Raw genomic sequence first — 26291 nt, forward strand, 5'->3', positions numbered from 1 at the left:
GGTGGGGGTCGCAGGACGCCACGGGTAGGAGGTCATGGCGGGAGGAGTCACCTTGATGTCCACTTCGGGGAGAGAAGGGTCAAGGGACATCTCATACACCCTAAGGAGACCATCTATTAGTTCCCGCCATAGCGCCCCGTTTATTTCCGTCACCTCACCGGTCACCAGCTGTAATTAGAATTAGGTGTTGTTGAGGCTGTAGTTCACTCTCGACGTCCACTAGAATTAGTCTCCAGGAGATGACAGCCGAGGCACACCGCGTTCCCCGCGCTGGACCAGTGTTAGAGGCGACGCTCTCAGGCCTTCTGTGCGGACCCGGAAGGAAGGTCAGGCCCAGGGGCCCGAAAGGAAGAGGCAGCAGCGGAGGAGGATGGGCGCCCAGGATGAGGAACGCGCGCTGCATTGCGCTCGCCGGGGCTAAGGCTACTGGGGTATGTTGGTATTGAATATGTCAGCCATCCATAATGACGATTTTTAATAAAATTTTTATTTTGGAATAATTTTAGATTCGCAGAAGAGGTGCAGAGATAATACAGCTAATTCTCCAGTACAGTTTCCCCAAGTGCTAACATCTTACATGACCACGGTACATTTGTCAAAACTAGGGCACCAACATTGAGAGACTGCTAGTAGCTAAACTACAAATTTCACCTGGATTTCACTAGTTTTTTAAGCTAATGTCAATATAAGTATTTTTTAAATAGCAGAAAAAGGGGATTTAGTTTTACAATGATAATTTATGAGCCACCAAAATGATTTTTTTGAGACAGGGTCTTGCTCTGTTGCCCAGGTTGGAGTGCAGTGGTGTGATCTTGGCTCACTGCAGTCTCAACCTCCTGGGCTCAAGCAATCCTCCTACCTCAGCCTCCTGAGTAGCTGGGACAACACGTGTGCACCACCATGCCAGGCTAAATTTTTGATCAAAATGATATTCTTGAGAAACTTCTTATTTATCAATATATCACCTTTATAAAGATTTTTTCATTTAATGATGTATATGAAATATATAATAATAACAAGTATCATGGATATTGCAAGTGAGCAAGAATTGTCAGGCATTCAGTTGAATAGCATAGTACTTCTGAAATGTAAATGGAAGTCACATTAGACAAAATGTTAACGTGGTAAAAATAAAAAATCGTCATTCTCTCCATCTGTACAGATATGACAGGATCATAAAAATGCATTATTTCAGGATCTATTTGCTTATATTCAAATGTGAAAAAGGTTTAGACTACAAACTCATTTTTGTGACAATTGTGCTTTTCCATCTCATGGTACATTTTTCACACTGTAAGATGGCCTTGTTTGTTGAGAGATATGCGGGATTTAGGGGGAGCATAATCTTCCATAAAAAAGAATGGTGTTGGTTTTATTGTGCCTGATGAAGAAGAGGAATGGGTGATTTGCATTGAATTCAATGGATGGGACTTTAATTCGTATATCTATCTCACTCCCACTGCCAGCTGCGGCTTCAGTACCTTGTTCATTTATTTCCACAAAAGCCTTATGGAAAACATTTGATAAAAATAGGTTTCTTGCTGAAGACATTCCTGAGAAATCAGCTTTGCCCTGGCTGAAGGCATCACTCATCCCCATGCTGCTCAGGGTTGACTTGAGATCATAACTCTCTTCCAGCTTGAACTTGGGAAGGTGTAGCTGCACTTCATACAACTCCATCATGTCTGCACTGGTCCACTCATTCAGCTTCTCATAGGTGATGGCCTTTTCCAGCTGCCCATGTGGAACCAAGAAAGAAAGAATCAGTAATTCCAAAGTGGAATGAAAAGCAGTAGTAGAGAGAGCACCCTAGGAATTACATAGACGAATTATGATCACTCCTGTTACTCAGGGTGACAACACATGCACATCTGGAAATCCTTTGGTTGTATAATGTTGACCTTCAAAATCTTTGTTCTGCAGATTAATTGCTATCCTGATATAGGAGAATTAGAGTTTAATTCAAAATGGAAGTACTTCTGCTATAGTATGCAAAACATCAACCAAACACTCAAATACATCAATATAAATATACATTTAGATGTTATCTGTACAAAAGCATATACTCTAGTTCAAGTTGTAAGCCAAGGCACAAAAAAACCTGTTTATCAACATGGGAGACAGCTCTTTGAAAACAAAATTTGGAATAAAATAACATGTCTATACTGTAATCAAAACAACGTGAGATTAATAATTATAAACTAAGTCAAAAAAGAAAGAAAAGATAAGAAAATCTTCCAAATCTCAAAAGTAATTATTTTACAGTGAGTTTAAGGATGATTTCCCTCTTCTTTATATTTTAAATTTTTAAAATAATAAATATATATGTGTACATACTACATATGTATATATGTGTATGTTTGATTTTTTAAATGACATATTTGTTTTAATGCACATGCATCTTCTAGACTGAAGTTTTGGCTGTCAATGGCATACCTGTAAACCATTTACATTAATAACATGACAATATCTCAGCTCAGGAAATTGTACTTCTAGGTTTTTATCTTACAAGGGCTTGACTCTAGTGGTTTTTTGTCCACACTGGTTTTATTTTTACTATCCTCTCCAGTTTCATAAATTTTATGACATAATTTGGAAATATTTTCTACATACTAGTAGGATCGTGGAAACTTATAAGTATTAAGAGTCTGACACATGTGAAAAATTAGACACTGTGCAAAGAAAGACAGGCCATCTGTTGCATGAGACTCATGTTCAGCTTAGGCATGCAAATTGCTCAGAAGCATGGTTTGACCAAAGTTGTGTCCAGATTAATAGAAATTTGGCTGGTAAACAGCTTAAATAATTCTTGAAGACAGTATTGATAGAGACTTTTTCTCCTGAAGGTTGCTTACTTGATAAAAATGTTCAAAAAATAAGTTTTGGAAGACAGCTTGATGCCTGCATATATGTGTGTGTATACTAATGCAAATGATTAAAATATTAATTTTAAATTACATAGGTCCTACCAGAGGGTAACCTAGACTGATGGTTATGATCAATCCACACAGTTCTGTGACTGACAAGGTATATTTGTATCTGTTGTACATGTGGCTATGTGTGTGATGACCCCAGGCTGGAGCTGTCTATACATTGCCTAACCTTTCTGAGGAACAGTAATATTAACTTTATAGAGTGTTGTAAAGTTTAAATAATATTGTGAAGGTGAAGTGCCTAGGACTCAAGGTACATTGGTGACCTTTCTCTATAGGAATTAAATAATAGGGAGACCATTCTTCCTGAGGACAATTGGGAGAAACCTTGGCCAACCAGCTCTTTTCTTAGTAAACACTGAAAACACTCTCACATCAGACACACTGATGTTATTTACCTGTTCCAGCCCATTAATGTCTTCTGGCAGTAGTATAAGCAGACTGAGGTCACGGCTTTTGTAGTAGAGTTGAAGGCCCACTGCTTTTGGCTTTTCTATGTGAAAAATGTGAAGCTTTTTCTTCATAAACATCATTTGCACTGGTTTGCTTGTAGTCTAAAAAAAAAAAGGTAACAAGGTCATTGAAGAAGTATTCCACCAACTCCTTAATTCTCTACCATCATTGGCTCCCAGTTGGTGAAACTGCTGATTCAGCTAAATGCTGAATAAAGTTATCCGGACCTTCCTTTATGGAAGTATCTATTCCACTGAAAAGTATCGCCAATAGCAGATATGTGAGTTTCTGTTTCTAACACAACTGTGGTAATCCCTATAAATCATAGCAACATGTATTAAATCAAACTCTTAATATATGATCTTGTGTAAATTATGGAAATGCCAATAATCCAGAAACTAAGGCATATTTTACATGAAAATATTTGAGAAAGTATTTTAGTATTATAAAAACTGACATTCACTAAGAGAATGCAAAGACAAGCAATAGATGAGCAGAAAGTATTTGGAAAACATATAAGAGACAATAATAAAAACTCAACAAATAATAAAAAACTCAACAATAATAAAACAAACAAGCCAGTTTTTTTAAATGGGCAAAAGATCTAAGAAACACCTCACAAAGAAGACATACAGCACATGAAAAATGCTCAATCATATGTCACTAGGAGATTGCAAATTACACACGGCTACTAGAATGGCTAAAATATGAAACACTGACAACACCAAATGCTGATAAAGATATGGAGCAACAGGCACTGTCATTTACTGCTAGTAGGAACCCACAGTGGCACAGCCACTTTGGAAAACAGTTGGGCAGTTTCTTACTAAGTTAACCTAGTCTTACCATACGACACAGCAATTGTGCTCCTGGGCATTTACTCAAATGTGTTAAAAACAGTGTCCACAGAAAAACTTGCACGCAGTGTAGTATTTACAGCAAATTTATTTATTATTGCCAAAAAATTGGAAGGAACTAAGATGTGCTTCAAAAGGTGAATGGATAACAAATTGTGGTACAATTGTACCATAAAATATTATTCAGCAATAAAACAAAAAGATCCATGAAACCCTGAAAAGACATGGAGGAACCTTAAATTCATAGTGAATGGAGCCAGCCTGAAAAGGCTGTGTGCTGTATGATTACAACTATGTGACATTCCAGAAAAGCCAAAACTGTACAAACAAAAAAAGATCAGTGGCTGTCAGGAATTTAGGGGGAATGGATGAACAGGTGAAGCACAGGGCACTTTTAGGGCAGGGAAACTATTCGGAATGCTATTGTAATGGTGGCTACGTGATATTGAGCATTTTCAAAACCCATAGAACAGTACGACATCAAGAGAGGACCCAAATGTAAACTATAGATTTTAGTTAATAATGATGTATCAATATTAGATCATCAATCATAACAAATATGTCACATTAATGTAAGATGTTAGTAATAAGGGAAACTGTGTGTGTGTTGAAGGGAGGACATATGAGAGCCCTATACTTTGTGCACAATTTTTTCTGTAAACCTAAAAATGCTCTAAAAATCAAGCTTATTTTAAAATAAGACCAATTGCCAAATGAAAACAAAACAAACACCCCTGCAACTTAGATGTTGTAGACATATGTTACTTTTCCATTCTATGTCGAACTGTCAATCACAAAGCCCCACTGTATGCTAAGGTGGTGGCCATATGACAAGGGCTGTTTACTGCGAGTACTCCAGCATACTGTGCTTGTTTCCAGAGAAAGCCCATGAATGGCCCCAAGCAGAGCCCTCCTAGAACTAATGGCAAACACTTTCTCTGTCTACTAGAGTTGTGAAGCTTGAAGACTGAATATGAGGCAACCGTATTCCCTGATCATTATTAGAGAATGAGAGTAGCAACTAGAGAGAAAAAGAGAAAGAGACAGCATAAGAATGAACTGAGATCATGTGTTGAGACTCTAAATACCCCAATCACTCACTCTTGGACTTCCCAGTTTTTTTTGTCACCTCAGCTAATTCCAATACAATTCCCATTTTGCCAGAGCTAGTTTGGAATACTTTTCTATCACTTGCAACTGAAAATTTCCAGTGAATATATAAACCCAGGTAACTATCCAGCTCACTTCTCATTAACCTACTGGATTATGTGTTCAGTTCCTTCCCCATCCTCACCCCACTGATTGAAAAATGCCTATTGCACACATTCATTACAGCCATAGTTCCACAGCAACACTGTTTGTGGCCTAACCCTAGACTTAACAACTGTAACAAACCTTGGTCACCTAGTTCCTTTCCTACGAATTTGGAATGGGATTTTCCAACTGGTCTCTAGAATGGAGAAGGTCCTGTGAGTAGCTGTGTTCTGTCATTGTGAACTGGGAAGCAGAGAAAGTTAGACCTCAACCTGAGAGAAGAATGATGGTAGAAACAGAGTTGAAAAAATAGAGGAAAAAATCCTGACAGCATTTAAGTCCTTGTTTCCAATCAGGTCCCAAGGCCCAGCCACACTCCAGCCCATTCACGAGAGTCAGATCTATAACCTCACTTTAGTCTCCCTTTTTATTGCTTTTACTTATGTACGGGTAAGAATTTGATAGAAGTTAGTACTGGTTTAGCAGGGCAGGTACAGAACTTGCAGTGAGGACTCTTAGGTTCTTGTTCTGGACTGCTTCTGACTCAGACATGCCTCCAGTCACTTGGCTACATTATATTTCTCACCTAGGAAATAAATATGAAAACTACTCTACCCAGCTCACATGGGTAGCAAGGACTGAGAGATTGTATATTCAGAGAAAAACAAGGACAGGGGAATTTCAATGAATTCCCCATGGAACTGAAGGCTTTTAGCCCAGCCATCACTTCCCTAGTAAGAGCCATAGTTCACTAGAACATGCAATCTAAAAGAAGAGTGAATTTATAAGAGAATCACTTGTACAATGCCATGTGAAAATCCAAACTGATCTTTAAAAGTTTCCTACCTCGTTTATTCTGAAAGGCTTTTCTGTGGTGTTTTGCACTAAGAATTGATGTTCCCAGATTCCTTTAAAGTATAGGGCGTTCACCAGAATCATCCTGGTTGTGGAATCCACAGAGTCATCAGGCAGGAGATTCTGGATTTTACCTGTAAGAACAAAAGGCAGGTTGCAAATGACTTGTAGAAATATGTATATTTTAATTAAAGACAACCAGGCTTCTATTTTTTCTGGAACTATAAAAGTTTTCTTTAAAAGTCCTGGTTTTTGATTTTCTGGAAATGGACAAGTACTATTCCTGTCCAGAATAGCTACTCTGAATAAAGAGAGAAACACTGAAGAAATAATGTGGTGGATGGTCAGTAAGCATTATTCCACATAAAGTACAAATTTGCATTTTAATTATAAAAAAACTTCCCTCTAATATGAGTTGATTCGTACCCCTATTTTGAGGGGACTGAAATACTTCCTTCTTTTTCACTTCTGTTTGTAGCCACAAACCGTAAGCTGCTCTGATTAACATCTGAAAGGTTGTGCCAATGTTTTCCTGTTGCCCAAAATATTGCTGTGTGCAATTGCTTCTATCAGACTGTTATAGTTACAACTTAAACTGATATTTGGCTATCAACCCCGAATACATTCTCTCCAAACTCTCTACTAAAGCACCTTTAACGATTTATAAAAATATGTCAAATATATAGCTCTCAAATCAAGTATTATAGGTTTGCTCTAGAGGCACATGTTTGATAACTGAGGTAGATAGAACTGGATTGAGGAGAACCTCCTGGCCAACCCAGCTTCACTCTGCAACAGACACTACTCAGAATAAAGGGCTGTCTTTTAAACTGCCAAAATACAGACATGGGAAAGCTGTTAAAATTATAAGAGACAGCTTGTGGTACTTAATTTAAAAAATAATTTTCCAGGAAAATATTAATAGAATCTCAAGAAATAGTAGAAAATCTGAAAAAAAAATTAAACATGATTGAAATTTTACAACTGTCAAGTGATTACCTCCTGTGGAAACAGCATCAACCCCAGACATGTAGACAGGTAAATTCTTTTCAACCTTCAAGTAAATGATAAATCTCTACACTATTAACACACTTTCAAAGCACAAAATAGAAAATTCTCTGATTACTTTTATCAAGCTAGCATATACCTAGTATAAAAACGACAAGAAAGCACAAAATTCTCATCTGTAAACCCATTTCTCTTGTGAATATAAGCAAATAAATCCTAAATTACATTTTAGTAAATAAATCTAATTAATATACATTAGGAATGCAAGAAACATATATTAGGAAATCTATTAATGTAACGTGTTGCTGATATGGCCTGAATATTTGTGTCCCTCCAAAATTCGTATGTTGGAACCTGATGTTCAATGTGATAGAATTAACAGGTGGGGCCTTTGGGAAAGGATTAGATCAGGAGGGCTCTGCCCTCATGAATAGGATTAGTGTCCTTATAAAGGGATTGAGGGAGCCTGTTTGCCACCTCCACTATGCGATGACAATGAGAAAGTGTCACCTTGGAATTATAGAGCAAGCCCTAGCCACACGCTGAATCTCCTGGCACCTTGATTTCGGACTTCCCAGCATCCAGAACTGTGAGTAATAAGTTTCTATTATTTACAAATTACCCAGTCTGTTTTGTTATAGCAGCTGTAATGGACTGAGACATTGCTTTGATGACTGATAGGAGAAAAAAATCATAACATCATCTGCAAAAATACTTTTGATCTTCAACATTCATTTCTAATTTTAAAATGATGACTTTGTAAATTAAAATGAAGAATACTTCTATAATATTAAAAATAATATTTTTCTTCAACAAACCCATAACAATGCTAAACCAGAAACATTAGTGGTATTTATGGCCTGCTATGACTACCATTATTCAGCATTTTTCTCAAAATACTAAGTAAAGCAAAAAAAATTAGATGAGATATTACATAAAAGGAAGAGACAAAATTATTATTTGCAAATAATAAGGAAAGCAAGGAGAATCAACTAAAAAACAATGAAAACTAATAAGAAGTTCTTCTAGGTGTTGTTACACTATTACACTAAAAAATTATTTTCTTATAACAATAAACAATTAGAAAGTGATATAGCTACATCCTAGTGATACACCACATTTATAATAATTATGATTATAAAATATTGCTAAATGATGACATCTTATATACACTAATGATCCAAACCAGGAAGTTAACATTAATAGAATATTATTGACAGGTCATATTTAAATTTCCTCAGTTGTTCTAATAAAGTCCTTTTTTCTGGGTTAGAAATCAATACAAGACCTTGCATTGCATTTAGTTGTAATTTCTTCTTATTCACCTTTAATCTGGAACAGTTCCTCACTCATTCACTGTCTTTCACGACCTTGACACCTTTAAGAAAGACTTCCCATTTGTTTTGTAGAATTCCCCTGAATTTCCAGTTTAGGTGTGTCTGATGTTTAATCAAGATAATACTCAAGTTATGCATTTTTGTGAGAGTATCACCGTGGTGGGTCGAATTGTGTCCCCCAAAAAGACGTGTCCCAGTTCTAACCCATAGTACCTGTGAATGTGACCTTATTTGGAAATACAGTCTCTGCAGATGAAATAAAGTTAAGATGATGTCATATTGGATTAAGGTGAGACCCAATCCAATGACTAGTCTCTCTGTAAGGAGGGTGGAATTTGGACATAGGCACACAGAAAGGAGAATGCCATGTGAAGATGCAGAGACAAAAGAGAGATACAGACAAGAAGAGGAAGCCATGCACCAATGCAGGCAAAGATTGGAGTGATGCATCAACAAGCAAATGAATGCCAAGGATTGTCAACAACCACCAGAAGCTATGAGAAGCTCATGCAAGTTTCTTCTCTAGAGCCTTCAGAGAGAGCACAACATTGCTGACAGCCTGATTTTGACACCTAGCATCCAAAACTGTGAGAGAATACATTTTTGTTGTTTTTAACCACTCCGTTTACCTTAATGTGTTATGACAGCCCTAGGAAACTAATACAATCACCGAAGTCATGCTGTGTTCTTCTCAATGAATCATATAAGGAAGTGCATGATGCCCATATGTCCTGTTACTGGTGCTATTAATTTGAACACTGATTTTTCCAATGTAAAAGACTGGGTGTTTTTTTTTATTTTTTGGTATCATGTGGGAAGATACTTTGAGAGCAGGTAATATTCTGTTTCTCATCAGGCTTTTGTCCACTAATTTTAGTATCCATTTATGATTTGTATCTAAAACAATTACTACTGTGGTTACTATTGCAGATAGTGGTTTTCCATTTCCATCATTCTTCTGTATTCGTTAACTAGAATTCTACTATGAGAAAGAGCCTTCCCTTCTTCATTTATTTGGATCTTCAATTATTTGTTTATATCAGTATAGACTCGTGGGTATTTTCTTTATTCTATAGGTTATAATCCATTACTATCATTATTTATTTTGTTGCACAAATTGCTCCAGATTTTGTCATTGGAAGCCTCCCCTGTTGGCTCCTGTATCTTTCTGACATATTCCCAAGTATTTTGAGCATTTCCTTACCTTCTGTTACCACAAAATGTCCTTATCTTTTACTTCCCTTGTCCCAGCCTTGTTACCGTCATTTTGTCCAGGAGCTCTGCTTTCTTTTTTTGAAAGAAGGAGTTTAGAAATCAAGATCTGGGTGTCAGAAATGCTGATTACTATTGGGATGTCATTGCTTCCAGATCCTCTCAGCAAATGGGGCTAGGAAATGTATGCATTATACACACATCTGTATCTATTTCTACATTTATCTATTGAATTATCTTTCTGCATATATAATGAAGAGTAGGAGGTCATATTGATACTTTCACTTCCAATCTAATAACACAGGGTTCATTGTAGCCTTTGTCTTTGCCTTATTTGAAATTTCTTTTCTGGCTCTCATGATTTCCAATATATTTCCTCATTTGCTTAATCCTAGAACAAACATGAAGTAGTTACAGGATTGCAAACCCATTCTTCCATTAAAAACAAATTTAAAAACTAGGGTACAATATTTGTGTACACAAAAGTACACAATATTTGTGTACTTTTTTTCAGCCTTAAAGTACATAGTCGAAGTACACTTACTTTTTTTAACCTTTGAATTTATAGTCAAAAATGCTGTTTTACAAGGTTACTTAATGTTTTAGACCATATGTTTGTGTAAAAGAATGTATCTGAAACAGTGCTACAAGCCAAGATGCCATTAAAGGACTGGAAAATTTGAAGAATCCCAAAAGAGAAAATACAGATGGATTAGACTGATAGAGGAAACCACAGCATACACACACAAAAGGCATCACAGGTGACTTCTTGGGAGGTTGGGGTGTTGCTCAGGGCGTTAGAAACTCAAAGGCCACGCATTCATGGAGCTTGTTGGGGGCAGGGAGAATCAGTGAGATTAATGAAATAATTCCATTTATTGCAGTGGCTCCTAACTTTGACTGCAAATTGGAATCTCCTAAGGACTTAAAAATACTGATGCTTGAACCTCACTCCACACAGGCCTGCTATGTGTGATTTAAAGCTGAAGGCAGTTATCACACATGGAGTCCTTGAGTCTAGCAGGGGACGTAGATGTAGTTAGTTTTGATAACAGTGTGGTAAGTGTCAAAGTAAAGGTTTGCACAAATGTCATGGGAGCAAGGAGGAGGATGTTTAGCCTGAATGAAGCCCTGAGAAGTTATCTGAGGGCAAAGGAGGGGTTGGGGGTGGCAGGGCAGGGAATGGTATTCCAGATAGAAGAAATGGCATGAGTACAGGGTCATTAAGTAGCACAGGGAGTTCAGGACACTCTATGACATGTAGAATCCCTGAAATATAAATTTTAATCCAGGGAGTGACAAGAGTTTAAGTGGAGAGACAAGCCAGGCTCCGCAATCACATTGGGCCTTGTATGTCTGGTTAGGGGCTTTGTGTTGATCGCATAGGTCATGGGGCAGCATGAATCAGTTTTGAATAGAGGAGTGACATGGCCTATCTGGTCTAATTTGTATTTTAGGCAGGTAATTTGGGTGGTAAATGGAGGTTAGATTTGAAGGGAACAAGATTGGAGGCAAATTATTGCATTTGTGCAGATAAAAGATAGCGAAGAAAGAAAGGCTGTGGAGGAAAGGATTTGAAAGGAAAAGTGAACTCTGAGAAACATTTAAAAGGAAGCAAAGGAAAGGGGAGAATTTAGAGTGTGTCTCAGATTACTGTTCTGGGCAAGTGTGTGATTGGTGTACCCATTCACCAAGATGGAGAATACATGAGGAAGACAAGGTCTGGGAAAACCATTCTGAATGTGATTTCAGGTAAGCTGAATTTGAAATGCATGGGACCCTTGGCAAATATGTCTAGCAGGTATTTGTTATGAGCCCTGAAGTTCAGAGGAGAAGACAGCAAAACATTCCATGTGCTTAGACACAAAGCAAAGGTATCATCATTAATATTCATTAATGACAAATGATGAATTAATCTTCATTAAGTCATGAATGATGAATTAATCTTCATTAATGATGATGCCTTTATTTTCCTCATAAGATATAATAGAATATCAATTGAAATGTTGATTTAAAAGGCAGCATGATGTGTAAAAATCAGTTCAGACTTTGGAACTAAGCTGACTTATATTTGAAATCCTATTGCTGAAGCTTTAAACTGTGTAATCATAGATAATTTCTCTAAAATCTGAGCTTCCTTATTTCTAAAATAAGGATAATAATAAAAGACTTAAATTGCCTGGGAGAATCCTTCTACTACTTCCTTTTAGAAATAAAACCCTGAAATTTAGGTGAAAAGTGGCAACCCAGCTGAAAACTCCATTTTGCAGGTCTTTCTTCCAGCAAGTATAGTGACTGGAAATTGACTGGAATGTGGTTGGTCACTCTTGCCTGGAATTAGGGGCTTTTTGATCCTAAAACTAGGAAAGTCACAGGCAAACCACAATGCACTGGTCACCCTAGCAGAAAGTGTGCTATGGACTAAGTTTAGGCCAGTGGGAGATGAGTGGAATTAACATGTGAAACTTCCAGGGCATCCCCTTAAAGACAAATTAGCTTTTGCTGAAATTTCTTTTCCCCATTTCCTGCTGCTAGTACAACTGGCTATATTGTAAGAACCATCTTGCACCTAGAGATGGAAGCCATGTATTGAGGATGGCAGTGCTGAACACCAGCCTGGATCTCTGGATCTGCCTTGGGAGGCAGAATGCTCTCTCTAACCTAGGATGCCTAACTACCTTTGAACTATTATTTGAGAGAAAGACAAACTTGTGTCTTATTAAGCCACTATATTTTGGGTCTCTTCTTTAGAGTAGTTTAATCCATACTCTAACTGATACTTGAACTTACTTTGAAAAGTATTTAAGATTCTATAGCACATTTAATGCCACATTTCTGTTATTAGTAGATATTTTTCCATAAAAGCCATGCATGCAGCAGTATTTTCAATTTCCTTTTTGCATTTTTCTGCTTTTTACCCTTGGACTCTTCTTTGGAATTAGTGGGAGATGATAATTTTCTTGTCTCTTTGGTAAAGTGATGGCCTGACTTACTTGCTTTAGATAAGACTTATTAGGAAGGCAGTGAATCTAAAAATTATGTACATGAATAGAAATAAATGTTCTGAATATTTACAATGTGTCCACACTTCTATTTAAAGAGTATACATATTTACGCATGACACAAACTAAAATAAATGCAAGGATGTTTGGGAAAAGCACGCTGCCAAGCCCCTTGGTGAAAGCTTACCCTCGGTCTGTCTTTCAACCCAAGAGTTGATGTCCTTTCTGATTTGATCAGAAGCTTCCACAAAGTTAACAGACTGAGGCTCTGCACCAAAATATGTTCTCATGTCTTCTAAATATTTCTGAAAGACACAGATAAAAATCCCCTTTTGTAGAGTTTGTTCAAAATTGAGAAATCAAATCTATTTAGATTATCAAAAGAACTAGGTAGGCGGGCAATTGCATACTCCCACACCATCACTCCATCCTCTCTTTCCTGACTCCCAGTTTTGGTCAAAAACTAAACACTTCCCTCTTCAAACTTAGCAGGGCACTGGCTAGCTATGCAGGGCTCCAGCTGTGGAAGGAAGTACTGATGCCCACATTTTCGGGGCTTCCACATCCTCTTCCTTTCTATTTTTATCCATGCCTTGAAATGAGGCTAGAATGGAAAGGGACTACAAATAACAAGAGTAACCCCAGTGGCCAAGAGGTATTGGGCATTGTACTTGACTTTTTATGGTAGGGATGAAACCAAAGTGAGACTTGTGATACTGGTAGCTTCCTTCTGTGGATTCTAAACATCAAGAATCTTGTGGAAGGCCCTTGAAGAAAATGATATTCTGCCATGAAAATGGATTTCTAAGCAGAGTCGAATGTTATATTAGGCATTTTGAGGCAAAAAAAAAAAAAAAAAATTGAGGCCTCCACCTCCTCCTGGTCCTCTGATGTTCACCCAGTGGCAGTCATCACATGTAGGCTATGACTGAGTTTGCTGTTATGGGGGCACCTGCCTTGGGAACATAATTTATTCTTCAAGACCATGTAGTATTCCTTCAACTTGCTTACTTTGTGGAGGGCTTGTAGGAGTAAAAAGTGATGAGTTACTTCTGTTGCCAGGAAGTGGCTCGAAGATTATGAAGTCGAAATTCTGTGGAATTTAAAATCTAGTAAAAAGAAAACTTAAATATTTATGAGGCACCACTGCCTGTCTTAATTCAGGGCTTGTGGACATATAAAAATATGTTTGTCTCTATCTCTGTGTCCCTCTTGTTTCCAAGTGCCCACTGAGTCAATCATGTCTCCTACTTCTGAATCAAACGAGTCTGTGAGCCTACAAGAAAGGAAACTGTCTTTAAGATTCCATTTGGATGATTTTATATCTTTAGTAATAGCAAAGCTCAATTTCTGAACTCCCCAGAATTCACTAGATTTGAACAGGGATAGCATTGCTTGAAATCACAAGGTAGCTTTATTTTATCTTATTGCTATTCTTCTACCTTATCTAATTTCCTTGCTCTTTGCCCACTGGACACCTGGGTCCTCCTGCCCAAGGAAATGATGGACAAAGAAGTAAATTATTGACCTGGGTTTTCATGTGACCCTCTTAACAGAGGACAGACTCATCATGGTCTGCATTGGTGGGGTTTCAACCATTAGCAAAGAGGAGAAGTTGATATTATTTCATGTTTCATGTTCCCAAAGTCTGTAAAGTCTTGATGTGAAAACTGCTCACTTCTCTCATCCCAAGGTCAGTTTTGCTCTGAAGTAGACAGTCTCCAGCCAAGTCTCCATATGTATTTGTAGGCCATTCTCAGGGATTACCTCTTTATTCTAGACAGAAATATCTAATTGCTAGATCTGGTTTGAGACCTGTTCTTGGTTTCCTTTACCACTAGACACTCATTGGTTGGTCTAATTGATTGTTTATAGGGAAGTACTGACCACACGAAGATTGTCCCTGGGATCCCTAAAGAAATATACAGAGTTTACTGTTTGGTCTCACATTGCTGTTTCTTTTCCGTTAGCTTAAAATAAGACATTTGCACTTACATTATGGAATGGATATGTTTTCTCACCATACATCGCATTGGCTGTTTTAAGTAGGTAGTCATTGTTGGGCTTGAGGATTTCTGAGATAAGTGTTTGGAAATCAGAGTGTATTTCTTCCGAGTTGCTCAAGTTGAATTCCTTTAAAAGAGAAGGAATTCGTCAAATAAAAATGTTGAACAAGAGTTACGTACATGTTAGCAAACTAAAGCTAAATAAAATTATTTGGGGAATTACAAACAAAAGTTGAAAATGATCCTAAAGTGGATAAAAATGTTTTCTTTAGTGTTAGTGCAAAAGAATGAAATGTTACTGAGGCCATAATTTTCTTCACATTTAGTTTGCAAAAATAGGCAAGAAAAAGTCTGAAACTAGAGAAATTTTTAGAGAGATTAAAAGGGCGTGGGGACAAGAGATCTTTCAAAAAGTATAGATATTTTGTATTCCGAAAAAGTGTTTCTGTAACTTTAATATGTGTTTCTAAGAAAAATTACCTGCTAAAAGTTGCTTATCACTAAAATACATGTGCTAAAAGTACTTTTTCCTTAATTATCAAATATATATTAAAGGATAAGATATACCATTTTCCTTTTTTTTTCACTTTCAGGGTCAGATTTGACTCCCTGGTCTCTGTTAAATTGAAGCACCTGTAATTTCAATAAAAAGACAAATGAATAGACTGCAGAGAAGTAATCATATAAATTACACATCATCTGTAAATACAAGTCAGTCATTCCTATAATTGCAGAACATATAATTAGTTAAACAAAGGGGCTCTGGCTTGGCTTAAATAATGTGTGTAATAAAATAAGTCAAGAACTGCTTTTAAATAAATTTTCTAAAGTCAAATTTAAGTTGCTAGTCTCTTTATTTTCCTATGTTTTATAACTAGAATGATGTTGGGAAAACCTTGAGGTAAAATTCTCTTATTTTCCATATTTCCTTTTTACTCATGGTTGTTTTAAGAAGAATGCTAGGTGTCCAACTGAGACCATCATTTAGACAGTTTAGGTAAAAGCCATAATTATGTGGAAAATTAGGGAATTTTAATTGCTTTTTTTTTCTAGTTAAATGCTTGGTTCCTATTGTCTACCACCACTTGACATATTTAGGCACAATGTTTGTGTTCACCCCAGCATTTCACTGGAAAGTTAACAGGAAGGATGTAGATACTCTTCTTTCCTTGGAATTGTACAACAATAGAACAGAAGGCAATACTTTTATCTCCCAAGTCCTGGACCCGGCTGACAATAAGAAATAAATTCTACTGCATCAAGGGTTGCATTGACTCATGGTGATAGAACAAGGGCCACCTGCCATACATAAAGGGGTGCACAGCTAATTCATGAGGCTCATTTGCAACTGAAAGTGTTAACTTCTGAAACAAGGACAAGCAACACCCAGCAATATATTTATATGAAATAGATTCACATTGGAATCCACTTAAGATTGTCTATCACATTAATGATTAAGACTTTTGAGCTAATGAACCTGTCATTAACAAGTTGTGAACAAGGATTTTGTTGTTGCCATTGTTGTTTTTAAACCACCTGATATCTTGTGAACTACAAGAGTAAGGATGATATCCCAAATCCAGACTAATATAGCATGTGTTCTGCCCACTTCCCTCAGAATTACCAACTGTGTTCATATCCATACTTTGCAAGGAAGTCACCTTCTTGGGTGAAAATTCTGTCATTTGGCCATTTGGTTTTGCAAGATTTAGGGCCGAGTTTACTCTTTCTGTTTTTTTTAAATTTAAAATCACATTTATATATACATATTGTTGCATATATATATGTATTCATATATATTTTTACATACACATATGGCTATTTTGCTATGACTACATATATATTTACATACACACAATGTTTTGAGGATGCTTATTGCAAAAATAGTTCTGTATATAATAGTTTTATATTGTTATTGTAATGATCTTAATGGGCTCCTTATATTCATTCAGATAACCAGGGACTAAACAAAGAGAGAATCAAACAAAGCATGAGAAACAGAATTCTTTTATTTTTCTTTTTTGTGTCTTCAAGAAAATCCTTATGTGATTATAAAGATGCTGAATAATTCTATTATTTAAAGTTTGACCAATTACGTTTTGAAATAATATCATCAAAATAAAATTGGTTTTGGTGTTGAACAAAAATTGATAATGTCATCCTTTCTCCATTTTATTTTGCTAAAGGACACAGGTTCTCAAATGGTTTTCCTAGCAACAGTTTGCAAATTGATTCTCTTTACCAGGATTTGTTTTATGGTATAGAATGTTTTAATGTATGTCTTGTTTTAGAGAATGTTATTGTGAAATGTAAATTATTGAGTTGTCAAGAGAAAAACTGAAGTTAAAAGGCAATGAAAGCACTTAGTTTACAAGAAACAGAAGATGGTTGACCTTTTCCACTCACCTGGGCCATTTGGGCTGCAGTGGTACCTTTGGCGCCCAAATACACCATGGTCAAGGAAGTTGAGATGCTCCAGGAGGAAAAGAAAATATTTTTACCCTGAGCAGATTCAGCTAGCTTTTTGCTCAACTCCAGGGCAAACTGGTTGATTGATGTTGCTACAGCATCCATTGAGGAAACCTAAGAAAAATAAAGCAAAAGTTAGAGAGCATATTAATATTTATTTCCACTTCAACTTTGAAAAAATATGTATTCATAGTTGCATACATATCCATATACATCATCATAAGAGCTGAATAGACTTTAGCAAAATTCTAGCCCAATAATAGTATTTTATATATTAAAACACTGAAGTTTAGAGAATTTAAGGGAATTGCCTCAAATTTTAGTGCTAATGTGCATTAGAGAATAAACGGATTCTGGTCAGTTAAAAGCTGAGTCCCATAACATAGTTTTTGCCACTCTCTTGACATTTTTCACACCACCAATTTTGTTTCCATGTGTTTGTATCTAGTTTTTCCAACTCCAGCATAAGCTTCTTGAGAGCAAAATATTCTTCTTATGCTGCTTCGTGCACCCAACAGCACCTAGCTAAGGATTTTGCACAAAATGGATGCTTATAAATGTTTATTACTCATTTACAATATTCATGGTTTGGGCTATAAGTACCATTTTTAATTTATGTAAAAGTGGAATCATGCACAACTAATTGGAAAATGCTTGTAGAGAAGTTGAGAAGTTAAGACTGTTTGTCTTTATTCTCACTCATTTGAGACCCTCTGAAACTGGTCTTCTGGAACAAGAGTATTCAGGTTTCCTTATCTTTTTTGATATTATACTCCACATCTAAATGTCATCTCTAATGTAAGCAACCAAACAGGTGGCCAGCCTACCATACCTGCATGTACCTGGCCTGAAAATGACAGGTGCCCCAATCCGCAGCAATGTGCACCGCCACCACTGCCTCACAAACACTCACAGCCTGGACCACTGAGGCAATTGCAGACATTATTGATGATGATTACAAATGAGGAAACTGCATGGATATTATGCTACCAAGTCCACCCTAAACCAAAGCCAACATATCATACCCAACCGATACCATAATATTTTAATTTAAAAGCCTTTTAAAACTAGGTTTCTATGGTTAATTCCATCTATTTTGATTTTATGGCAAAATAATTTCTCAAATAAGTTAAACAATTTAACCAAGTGCTTAGGGAATCTGTTACTGCTAGACCAGCATTACAAGAAATCCTTAAGGAAGTTTTAAACATGGAAACAAAAGAATGATACCTGTTACTTAAGTACGTAGCACACACACTTTATAAAGCAACCACACAATAGAAACCACAAAGCAACCAGCTAATAACTTCGCAATAGGATCAACACCTCACATATCAACATTAACCTTGAATGTAAATGGGCTAAACACCATATTTAAAAAGCACAGAGTGGCAAGTTGGATTAAAAAACAAGACCCATTAATCTGCTGTCTTTAAGAGACCCATCTCTCGTGTAATAACACCCATAGGCTTAAACTAAATGGTTGGAGGAAGAGCTATCACACAAATTGAAAACAAAATAGAGCAGTGGGTGCTATTCTTATATCAGATACAACAGGCTTTAAGCCAACAAAAGTAAAAAGTGACAAAGAAAGGTATTATATAATGGCAAAAGGTTCAATTCAACAAGAAGACTTAACTATACTAAATGTATATACACCTAACATTGGAGCACCCAGATTCATAAGACAAGTACTCTTCAACCTACAAAAAGACTTAGACAGACACATAACAATAGTGGGGGACTTTAACACCCCATTGACAGCATTAGACAGATCATTGAGGCAGAAAACTAACAAAGAAAAACTTGACCAATTGGACTTATTAATAAACATCTACAGAATACTCCAACCATCAACCACAAAATATACATTCTTCTCATCTGCACGCAGAATATATTCCAAGATTGATCACATGCTCAGCCATAAAGCAAGTCTCAACAAATTTTTAAAAACTGAAATTGTACCAACTATACTCTCAGACCACAGTGCAATAAAAATAGAAATCAATGCCAAGAAGATTTCCCAAAACCACAGAATTACTTGGAAATTAAACAACGTGCTACTGAATGACTTTTCGGTAAACAATGAAATTACGGCAGAAATCAACGTCTTTGAAATAGACACAGAGACATAACATATCAAAGTCTCTAAGATGCAGCAAAAAGCAGTGTTAGGAGGAAAGTTTATAGCACTAAATGCCTACCTTAAAAAGTTAGAAATATTTCATATTAACTATCAAACATCAGACCTAGATGAACCAGAGAAACAAAAACAAACTAACGCTAAAACTTCCAAAAGAAAAAAACATAAGTAAAATCAGCAAAACTGAATGAAATCGAGACCCAAAAATCCATACAAAGAATCAACAAAACCAAAAGTCGGTTTTTGAAAGTATAAACATGATTGATAGACTGCAGGCTAGATTAACAAAGAAAAAAAGAGGAGATATAAATAAGCAGAATCAGACATAACAAAAGTGACATTACAACTGATCCCAGAGAAATACAAATGATCCTCAGAGACTACTATGACTACCTCTATGCACATAAACTAGAAAATCTAGAGAAAATGAATAAATTCCTGAAAACACACAACCTCTCAAGATTAAATTAGGAAAATATTGAGACCGTGAACAGATCAATCTCAAGTTTCAAAATTGAATGAATGATAAAATCCTACCAACCAAAAAACGCCCTGGAACAAGTAGATTCACAGCTGAATTCTACCAGATGTACAAAGACAAGCTGGCATCAATGCTGATGAAATAATTTCAAAAAATTAAAGAAGAGGGACTCCTCTCTAACTCATTCTACAAAGCCAGCATCATCCTGATACCAAAACCTGGCAAAAACACTATAGAAGAAGAAACCTATAGGCAAATACCTCTGATGAGCATAGATGCAAAAATGCTCAAAAAAATCCTAGCAAACTGAATCCAGCAGCGTATCAAAAAGTTAATTTACCACCATCAAGTAGGCTTTGTTCCTGGAGTACTATATTGGTTCAACATACACAAGTCAATAAATGTGATTCACCACACAATTAAAAACAAAAAACATCTGATCATCTCAATAGAGGTGGAGAAAGCTTTCAATAAAATCCAATATCCATTCATGATAAAAACCCTCAACAGACTAGGCGTTGAAGGAATATACCTCAAAACAATAAGAGCTATCTGTAACAAACCCACAGCCAATATCATACTGAATAGGCAAAAGCTGGAAGCATTCCCCTTGAGAACTGGAACAAGACAAGAATGCCTACTCTTTACCACTCCTACTCAACATAGTACTAGAAGTCCTGGCCAGAGCAATGAGACAAGAGAAAGACATAAAAGGCACCCAAATAGGAAAAAAAGAAGTCAAACTATCTCTCTTCATTGACAATATAATTGTATATTTACAAAACCCTAAAGACTCCATCAAAAGCCTCCTGGAACCGAAAAATGGCTTCAGTAAAGTTTCAGAACACAAAATCGATGTACAAAAATCAGTAGCATTTCTATACACCAATAACATTCAAACAGAGAGCCAACTCAAGACTACAATTCCATTTACGATAGCCAAAAAAAAATAAATAAATTAAATACCCAGGAATACACCTAATGAAGAAATTGAAAGATCTCTACAAAGTGAGCTAAAAAAAAAACACTGCTAAAAATCATAAATAATACAAACGAATGGAAAAACATTCTATGCACATGGACAGGGAAAATCAATATTGTTAAAATGGCCATACTGCCGAAGGTAAACCTCGGATGGAATGCTATTTCTATCAAACTGCCAACGTCATTTTTCACAGAATTGGAAAAAACTATTCTAAATTTCATATGCAACCAGAAAAGAGCCCCAATATCCAAAGCAACCCTAAGCAGAAAGAACAAACCTGGAAGCATCACGTTACCCAACTTCAAACTACACTATAAGCCTGCAGTAACCAAAACAGCCTGGTGCTGGCACAAAAACAGGCACATAGGCCAATGGAACAGCATAGAGAACCCATAAATAAAGCTGCACACCTACAGACATCTTATCTTTACCAAAGTAAACAAAAACAAGCAATTGGGAAAGGACTCTATTCAATAAATGATGCTGGGATAGCTGGTTAACCATATCCAGAAAAATGAAAGTAGACCCTACCTTTCAACATGTACAAAAATTAACTAAAGATGGACTAAAGACTTGAATGTAAGATCTCAGACTATCAGAATCTTAGAAAAAAAAAATCTAGGAAACACCATTCTGGATATCAGTGTTGGGGGAAGTATTCATGACTAAGTCTTGAAAAGCAATTGCAACAAAAAACAAAGTGGGACCTAATTAAACTGAAGAGCTTCTGCACAGCAAAAGAAACTATCAACAGAGTAAACAGACAACTACAGAATGGAAGAAAATATTTGCAAACTATTTCACTGAGAAAAGTTTAATATCCATTATGTATAAGGAACTTAATTCAACAAGCAAAAAACAACCCCATTAAAAAATGCCAAAGGACATGAACAGACACTTCTCAAAAGAAGACATACAAGTGGGCAACAAACATGAAAAAATGCTCAACATCATTAATCATTAGAGAAATGCGAGTCTAAACCATAATGAATACTACCTTGTATATGTCAGAATGGCTATTATTAAGAAGTCAAAAAACAAGAGAGGCTGATGACACTGTGGAGACAAGGGTACACTGTTGATGGAAATGTAAATTAGATCAGCTACTATGGAAAGCAGATTGGAGATTTCCCAAGGAACTTAGAACTACCGTTCAACCCAGCAATCCCATTACTGGGTATACATTCAAAAGAATATAAATTATTCTACCAAAGAGACACACACACACGTGTTCATCACAGCACTATTCACAATAGCAAAGACATGAAATCAACATAGGTGCCCATCAGTGTTGGATTGGATAAGGGATACGTGGTACATACACACCATGGAATACTATGCAACCAAAAGAAGGAATTAAATCATGTCCCTTGCTGCAACATGGATGCACTAGAGGCTGTTATCCTAAGCAAATTATGACAGGAACAAAATACCACATGTTCTCACTTATAAGTGGGAGATAAACATTGGGTACTCACAGACTTAAAGATGGCAAAAATAGACACTGGGGACTACTAGAATGGGGAGGCAGAGAAGGGAGAAAAGATTGAAAAACTAACTATTGGGTACTATGCTCACTACCTAGGTGATGGACTCAATAAAACCTCAACCTCAGCATCACACATTATACCCTTCTAACAAACCTGCATATGTACCCTCTGAGTCAAAAATAAAAACTGAAATTATTTAAAAAATAAAATAATTCAAATTCTTAGGCCTAGGAAATCTCATTAATGCCAAGGTTGTGTAGAGTTAGGTCTTGCATAAATGTCACCTGGCCTTCTGAGAAACCTAGAATGAGAGCTTTGGAAAACATCAGGAATTCTCTGTTCTCAAATAACTTAATCATGAGAGAGGCATGTGCAGACAAAGTTTTGGTTTCATCATAACTTGAAGTTAATAACTGTGGGAATCCCCCATAGCCATAAACTTACACTTAACCAAACAGCTTCCCCGCCTCTAAATCATGCCCTAGGTGTGGCTCCTGCCTACTCCAAAAGCTTATGATAATCCCAGGCTGACATTATTTGATGAAATAGAAAACAAAAAAGACTGTAGATCTGTAGTAATTCTACACCCTCATAAAATATTGAATATTTGCCTGTGACTTTCTTCCTCAACAGATCAAATGCCATCTTCAAAATAACTCTGTACTTCCTTTAAGGCTGTTACTCATTCAAATAACATTTTGTTACCTGCATACAGTATATATCAAGCTTTGTATTTTTAAAACTCATGAATTAAATTTACATGGAAAATGTTTGGTTTTTGGCCAAACTACACTCTTCATGAAGTGGGGAGAAAGTACCATTTCAGAGGCTGGGGTTTTTCTACCTTAGTTTATGGTTATTCTAGTGTTTATTTACTTGTAACATGTTCCTGAAAACAATAATTCTCTATTATAATAGCCCTAATTTCTCATGTAAACTTAATATTTAGTTGTATTCTTCTTCATTAATTCCCTTAATATCATTATTTGTATATCAGATGTTACCCAGAACATACAGGAGAAACTATTCTTTATTTTCTTTTTTTAAAGAAATCTAATGAAGTACTAAGCCATCCATCAGTGATATTTAGCCCAACAACAAAAAATACTTACTGAAGGGTGTAGAATTGTGAGATGAAATTTTACAGGAAATAATTATTCCATACAAATGTTGGACAATTATATTTTCAGAGAAGACTGCAAATGTGTAGGTCAGAAGTCTATCAGGTCATTTTCAAAATTAATTGCTCTTTTGCAGTTTTTAAGAGCTATACACTGATCATCTGTGAGCTTAACCTGTAGATAGGCTCAGAGAAGAAGCCAAAGAGAATGAAGAAAGCAAGAAAAGGATAGTGTCATTCATCAAAATGTCTCATCATAGACATTTCATCATCGCATGCCCCTAGCATGTCAGTGTTAGAAAGACCCTTAGAATCTCCCTAACCCAACTCCCCCATTTTGTCTGCTAAGAAACTGAAGCTGAGAGAGGTTGATTGAGCAAGGGATGCACAGCAGAGTCAAAACTGCAACTTCATTATCTTGACTGTGAATACAGTTGTTCTTGCCATTGTATCTCATTGTGTTTAAGATTTTAGTGGCTAAAGAGAGAGATTACGTGATGGAGAACCATCAGGAGGAGAAAGAGGATCTGGAGAGTGGGGAGAAGGATTCTTGTCCCATTTTCCATGAGACATTCCCAAGGGCCTCTTGGCTTTCTGATGACACTGATAATATTACCTCCTCATGAAGTTGTGCATATCAGAGAATGACAGCTTCCCCCAATCCCCAGCACCTCTCTATTTCACCTAAAGCCTTTTTTAGAAACAGGTAATAGTTTGGGGTGGTTTATGAAAAGCACCTAGTACAATGTGGGGGATTAGGAACATTAATTATTCCACAGAAGAGAAGAAAGCTAATGGCCCGTGAAATGGTGGGCAGAAGAGAGTGGGGTTTTGGGTTTGGGGGGGGAACAGTTAAAGAGTCAAACCATGAGTTCCATATATTAATGACCAGGATCCAAATTCAGGGTGCCAAGCTCACATTTCCTGAAGAGTTGAAGGGTTTTGGCTCAACTGCCCTGAGAGAATATTTTATTTATCTCTGCCTATGTTGACAGATACAGAAATGTGACTGGAGGAAAATCCACTCATGATTTCACAATTCCCAGTAAGACAAGGGGCAAATTCCACTCCACAATTCCTAGAAAAACAATTCCTCTAACTTTTTTGGGGAATGAATGTTCTTTCCCCCGTATCCCTTTTTCTAGTACAAACTTCAAACCAGCTCAGGTTACTCTCTGACTTATACAGAAAAATTCTTAAGCGGTTGGGCCTTATCTATTATTTCTGGACTTTTTTGGGGGAAGGGGTCTTCATTATTTGTTACCTAGCTAGGCACTTCAACCAGGAAGAAAAACATAAATTAAATCATTAACCAAAGAAATATTTACAATACCTTGTTTTCTTCCACTGGAGCAGAAGTGGCAATTTGCTCCTGTATTAAGAGATTGTGGCTGAAGAGTTGAGAAACTTTCAACTGAAGAAATTAAAAAAAAAAAAAAACTTAGCACCTCCTTGTTCTTAGCTCCACCCTGTGATTGAGTTTCACAAGCATGTATACTCTTTCTTTCAGGCTTATTTTTGTCAGAAGTCTCAATAAAAAGACAGAAAGAGACAGTTAAGGGTTTGCCTGAGTTATTTAATTACTCACATTTTCCATCTCTGTACACATGCAGAGACCTGGATTCTGACAAATTATAACTCATCCTTTTTTTCGCTTAATCCTTTCTCTAGCCTGCTAACAGAATATTTGGCATGGTTTTCCCAGGTAGTTTTTTTTTTTTATAAAACACAAATAGAAAGCTTCAAATTAGTGGAATAATAATGGTCAATGAAATAGAAAATATTACTGAATTATTTATTTTTGTTGTGTCTGTTTTGTTTTTTCTAGAAATAGGGTCTCACTCTGTCACCCAGACTGAAGTGCAGTGGTGCAATCATATTTCGCAGCAGCTTCTAGCTCCTGGGCTCAAGTGATCCTCCCACCTCTGGCCTCTCAAAGTGCTGGGATTTCAGGCACAACCCATCATGCCTGGCCTTTATTGTAAACCTGTTAAAAATGGCTCTCGGTTACTATGTGAAAGGCACCCCGGAAGATTTTCTGTTCTCATTTGGAGCGTTAATGTAGAACCCAGAGCATCACTTGAATGAGTGGGATGTCTGTTTTCCCCACTAGCAGGGACAAGGGTTTTGGATCAAAATTTTAGACACCATTATTGGGTCGGATGTTAGTTCATCATTTTCTGGTTCTCTTTTATTTTTCCCGGGGAATGCTTTTTCACTCCTTATTTATTACAAAAGAAAAATAACAGGCCATTTGTTTCATTTGCATGTGTATGGAGGAAGGGGGGGCGGGTCATTGGGAGAGGGATTGGAACAGGAAGACATCTCCAGGAGGGATTAAGACAAAGAAGGAGACTCTCTATTTATAAAGTATTTTGTATATTTTTCTCACGTAGTTCCTGTTTTTCTCTTCACAGAGGCATACTTATTTTCTGGCAAGATGGCTCAGACTTTAATATTTGAATGTTGATGTGGAACCCAGAACAGAGTGGTACTCTGGATTTCACGAGGGAATGAGATATGTGCTAGAAAGTTCCATGATGCCTGCCCAACTTTGCAATGAATAGATATGATTATCCAAGGATGCCTCCAGGACTGCTATTAGACAAAAGCATCATATGGCACCTCCAGATAGAAGGACTGCTCACCTTGACTGACAGTGGTCCACCACAGTGACTTGGGCTGC

General features: G+C 36.6%; 1 protein-coding gene across 2 annotated transcripts; it reads right to left on the minus strand.

Annotated features, from left to right (window-relative positions):
* Window positions 1–470: 470 nt before the first annotated feature.
* On the minus strand, window positions 471–25021 carry SERPINB10 (serpin family B member 10). Of its 2 annotated transcripts, XM_055297043.2 has the most exons (9): window positions 24939–25007; window positions 23598–23780; window positions 17324–17500; window positions 15485–15550; window positions 14907–15044; window positions 13099–13216; window positions 6344–6486; window positions 3332–3487; window positions 471–1734 (listed from the first exon to the last, which is right to left on the minus strand). In XM_055297043.2, exons 3-9 carry the CDS (start codon window positions 17489–17491, stop codon window positions 1330–1332), a joined length of 1194 nt encoding a protein of 397 aa, XP_055153018.1. In that variant the 5' UTR covers window positions 17492–17500; window positions 23598–23780; window positions 24939–25007; the 3' UTR covers window positions 471–1329. The 2 variants fall into 2 exon arrangements, with proteins under 2 accessions (XP_055153018.1, XP_055153026.1); XM_055297051.2 differs by lacking the exon at window positions 23598–23780 and having other exon boundaries at window positions 24939–25021.
* Window positions 25022–26291: the final 1270 nt, after the last annotated feature.

Source organism: Symphalangus syndactylus, chromosome 1 (genome assembly GCF_028878055.3).
Source record: "Symphalangus syndactylus isolate Jambi chromosome 1, NHGRI_mSymSyn1-v2.1_pri, whole genome shotgun sequence".
Lineage (NCBI taxonomy): Eukaryota > Metazoa > Chordata > Mammalia > Primates > Hylobatidae > Symphalangus > Symphalangus syndactylus.

What these genes read in the sequence shown, in the direction of transcription:
- SERPINB10 (XM_055297051.2), bottom strand. Translation starts at nt 17,491, where the DNA reads ATGGATGCTGTAGCAACATCAATCAACCAGTTTGCCCTGGAGTTGAGC. An exon ending in AAACATATCCATTCCATAAT is followed by an intron (nt 13,217 to 14,906) that starts GTAAGTGCAAAT and finishes TGTGTCTTTCAG; the next exon opens with AAATATTTAGAAGACATGAG. An exon ending in ACATTAATGGGCTGGAACAG is followed by an intron (nt 1,735 to 3,331) that starts GTAAATAACATC and finishes CCACATGGGCAG; the next exon opens with CTGGAAAAGGCCATCACCTA.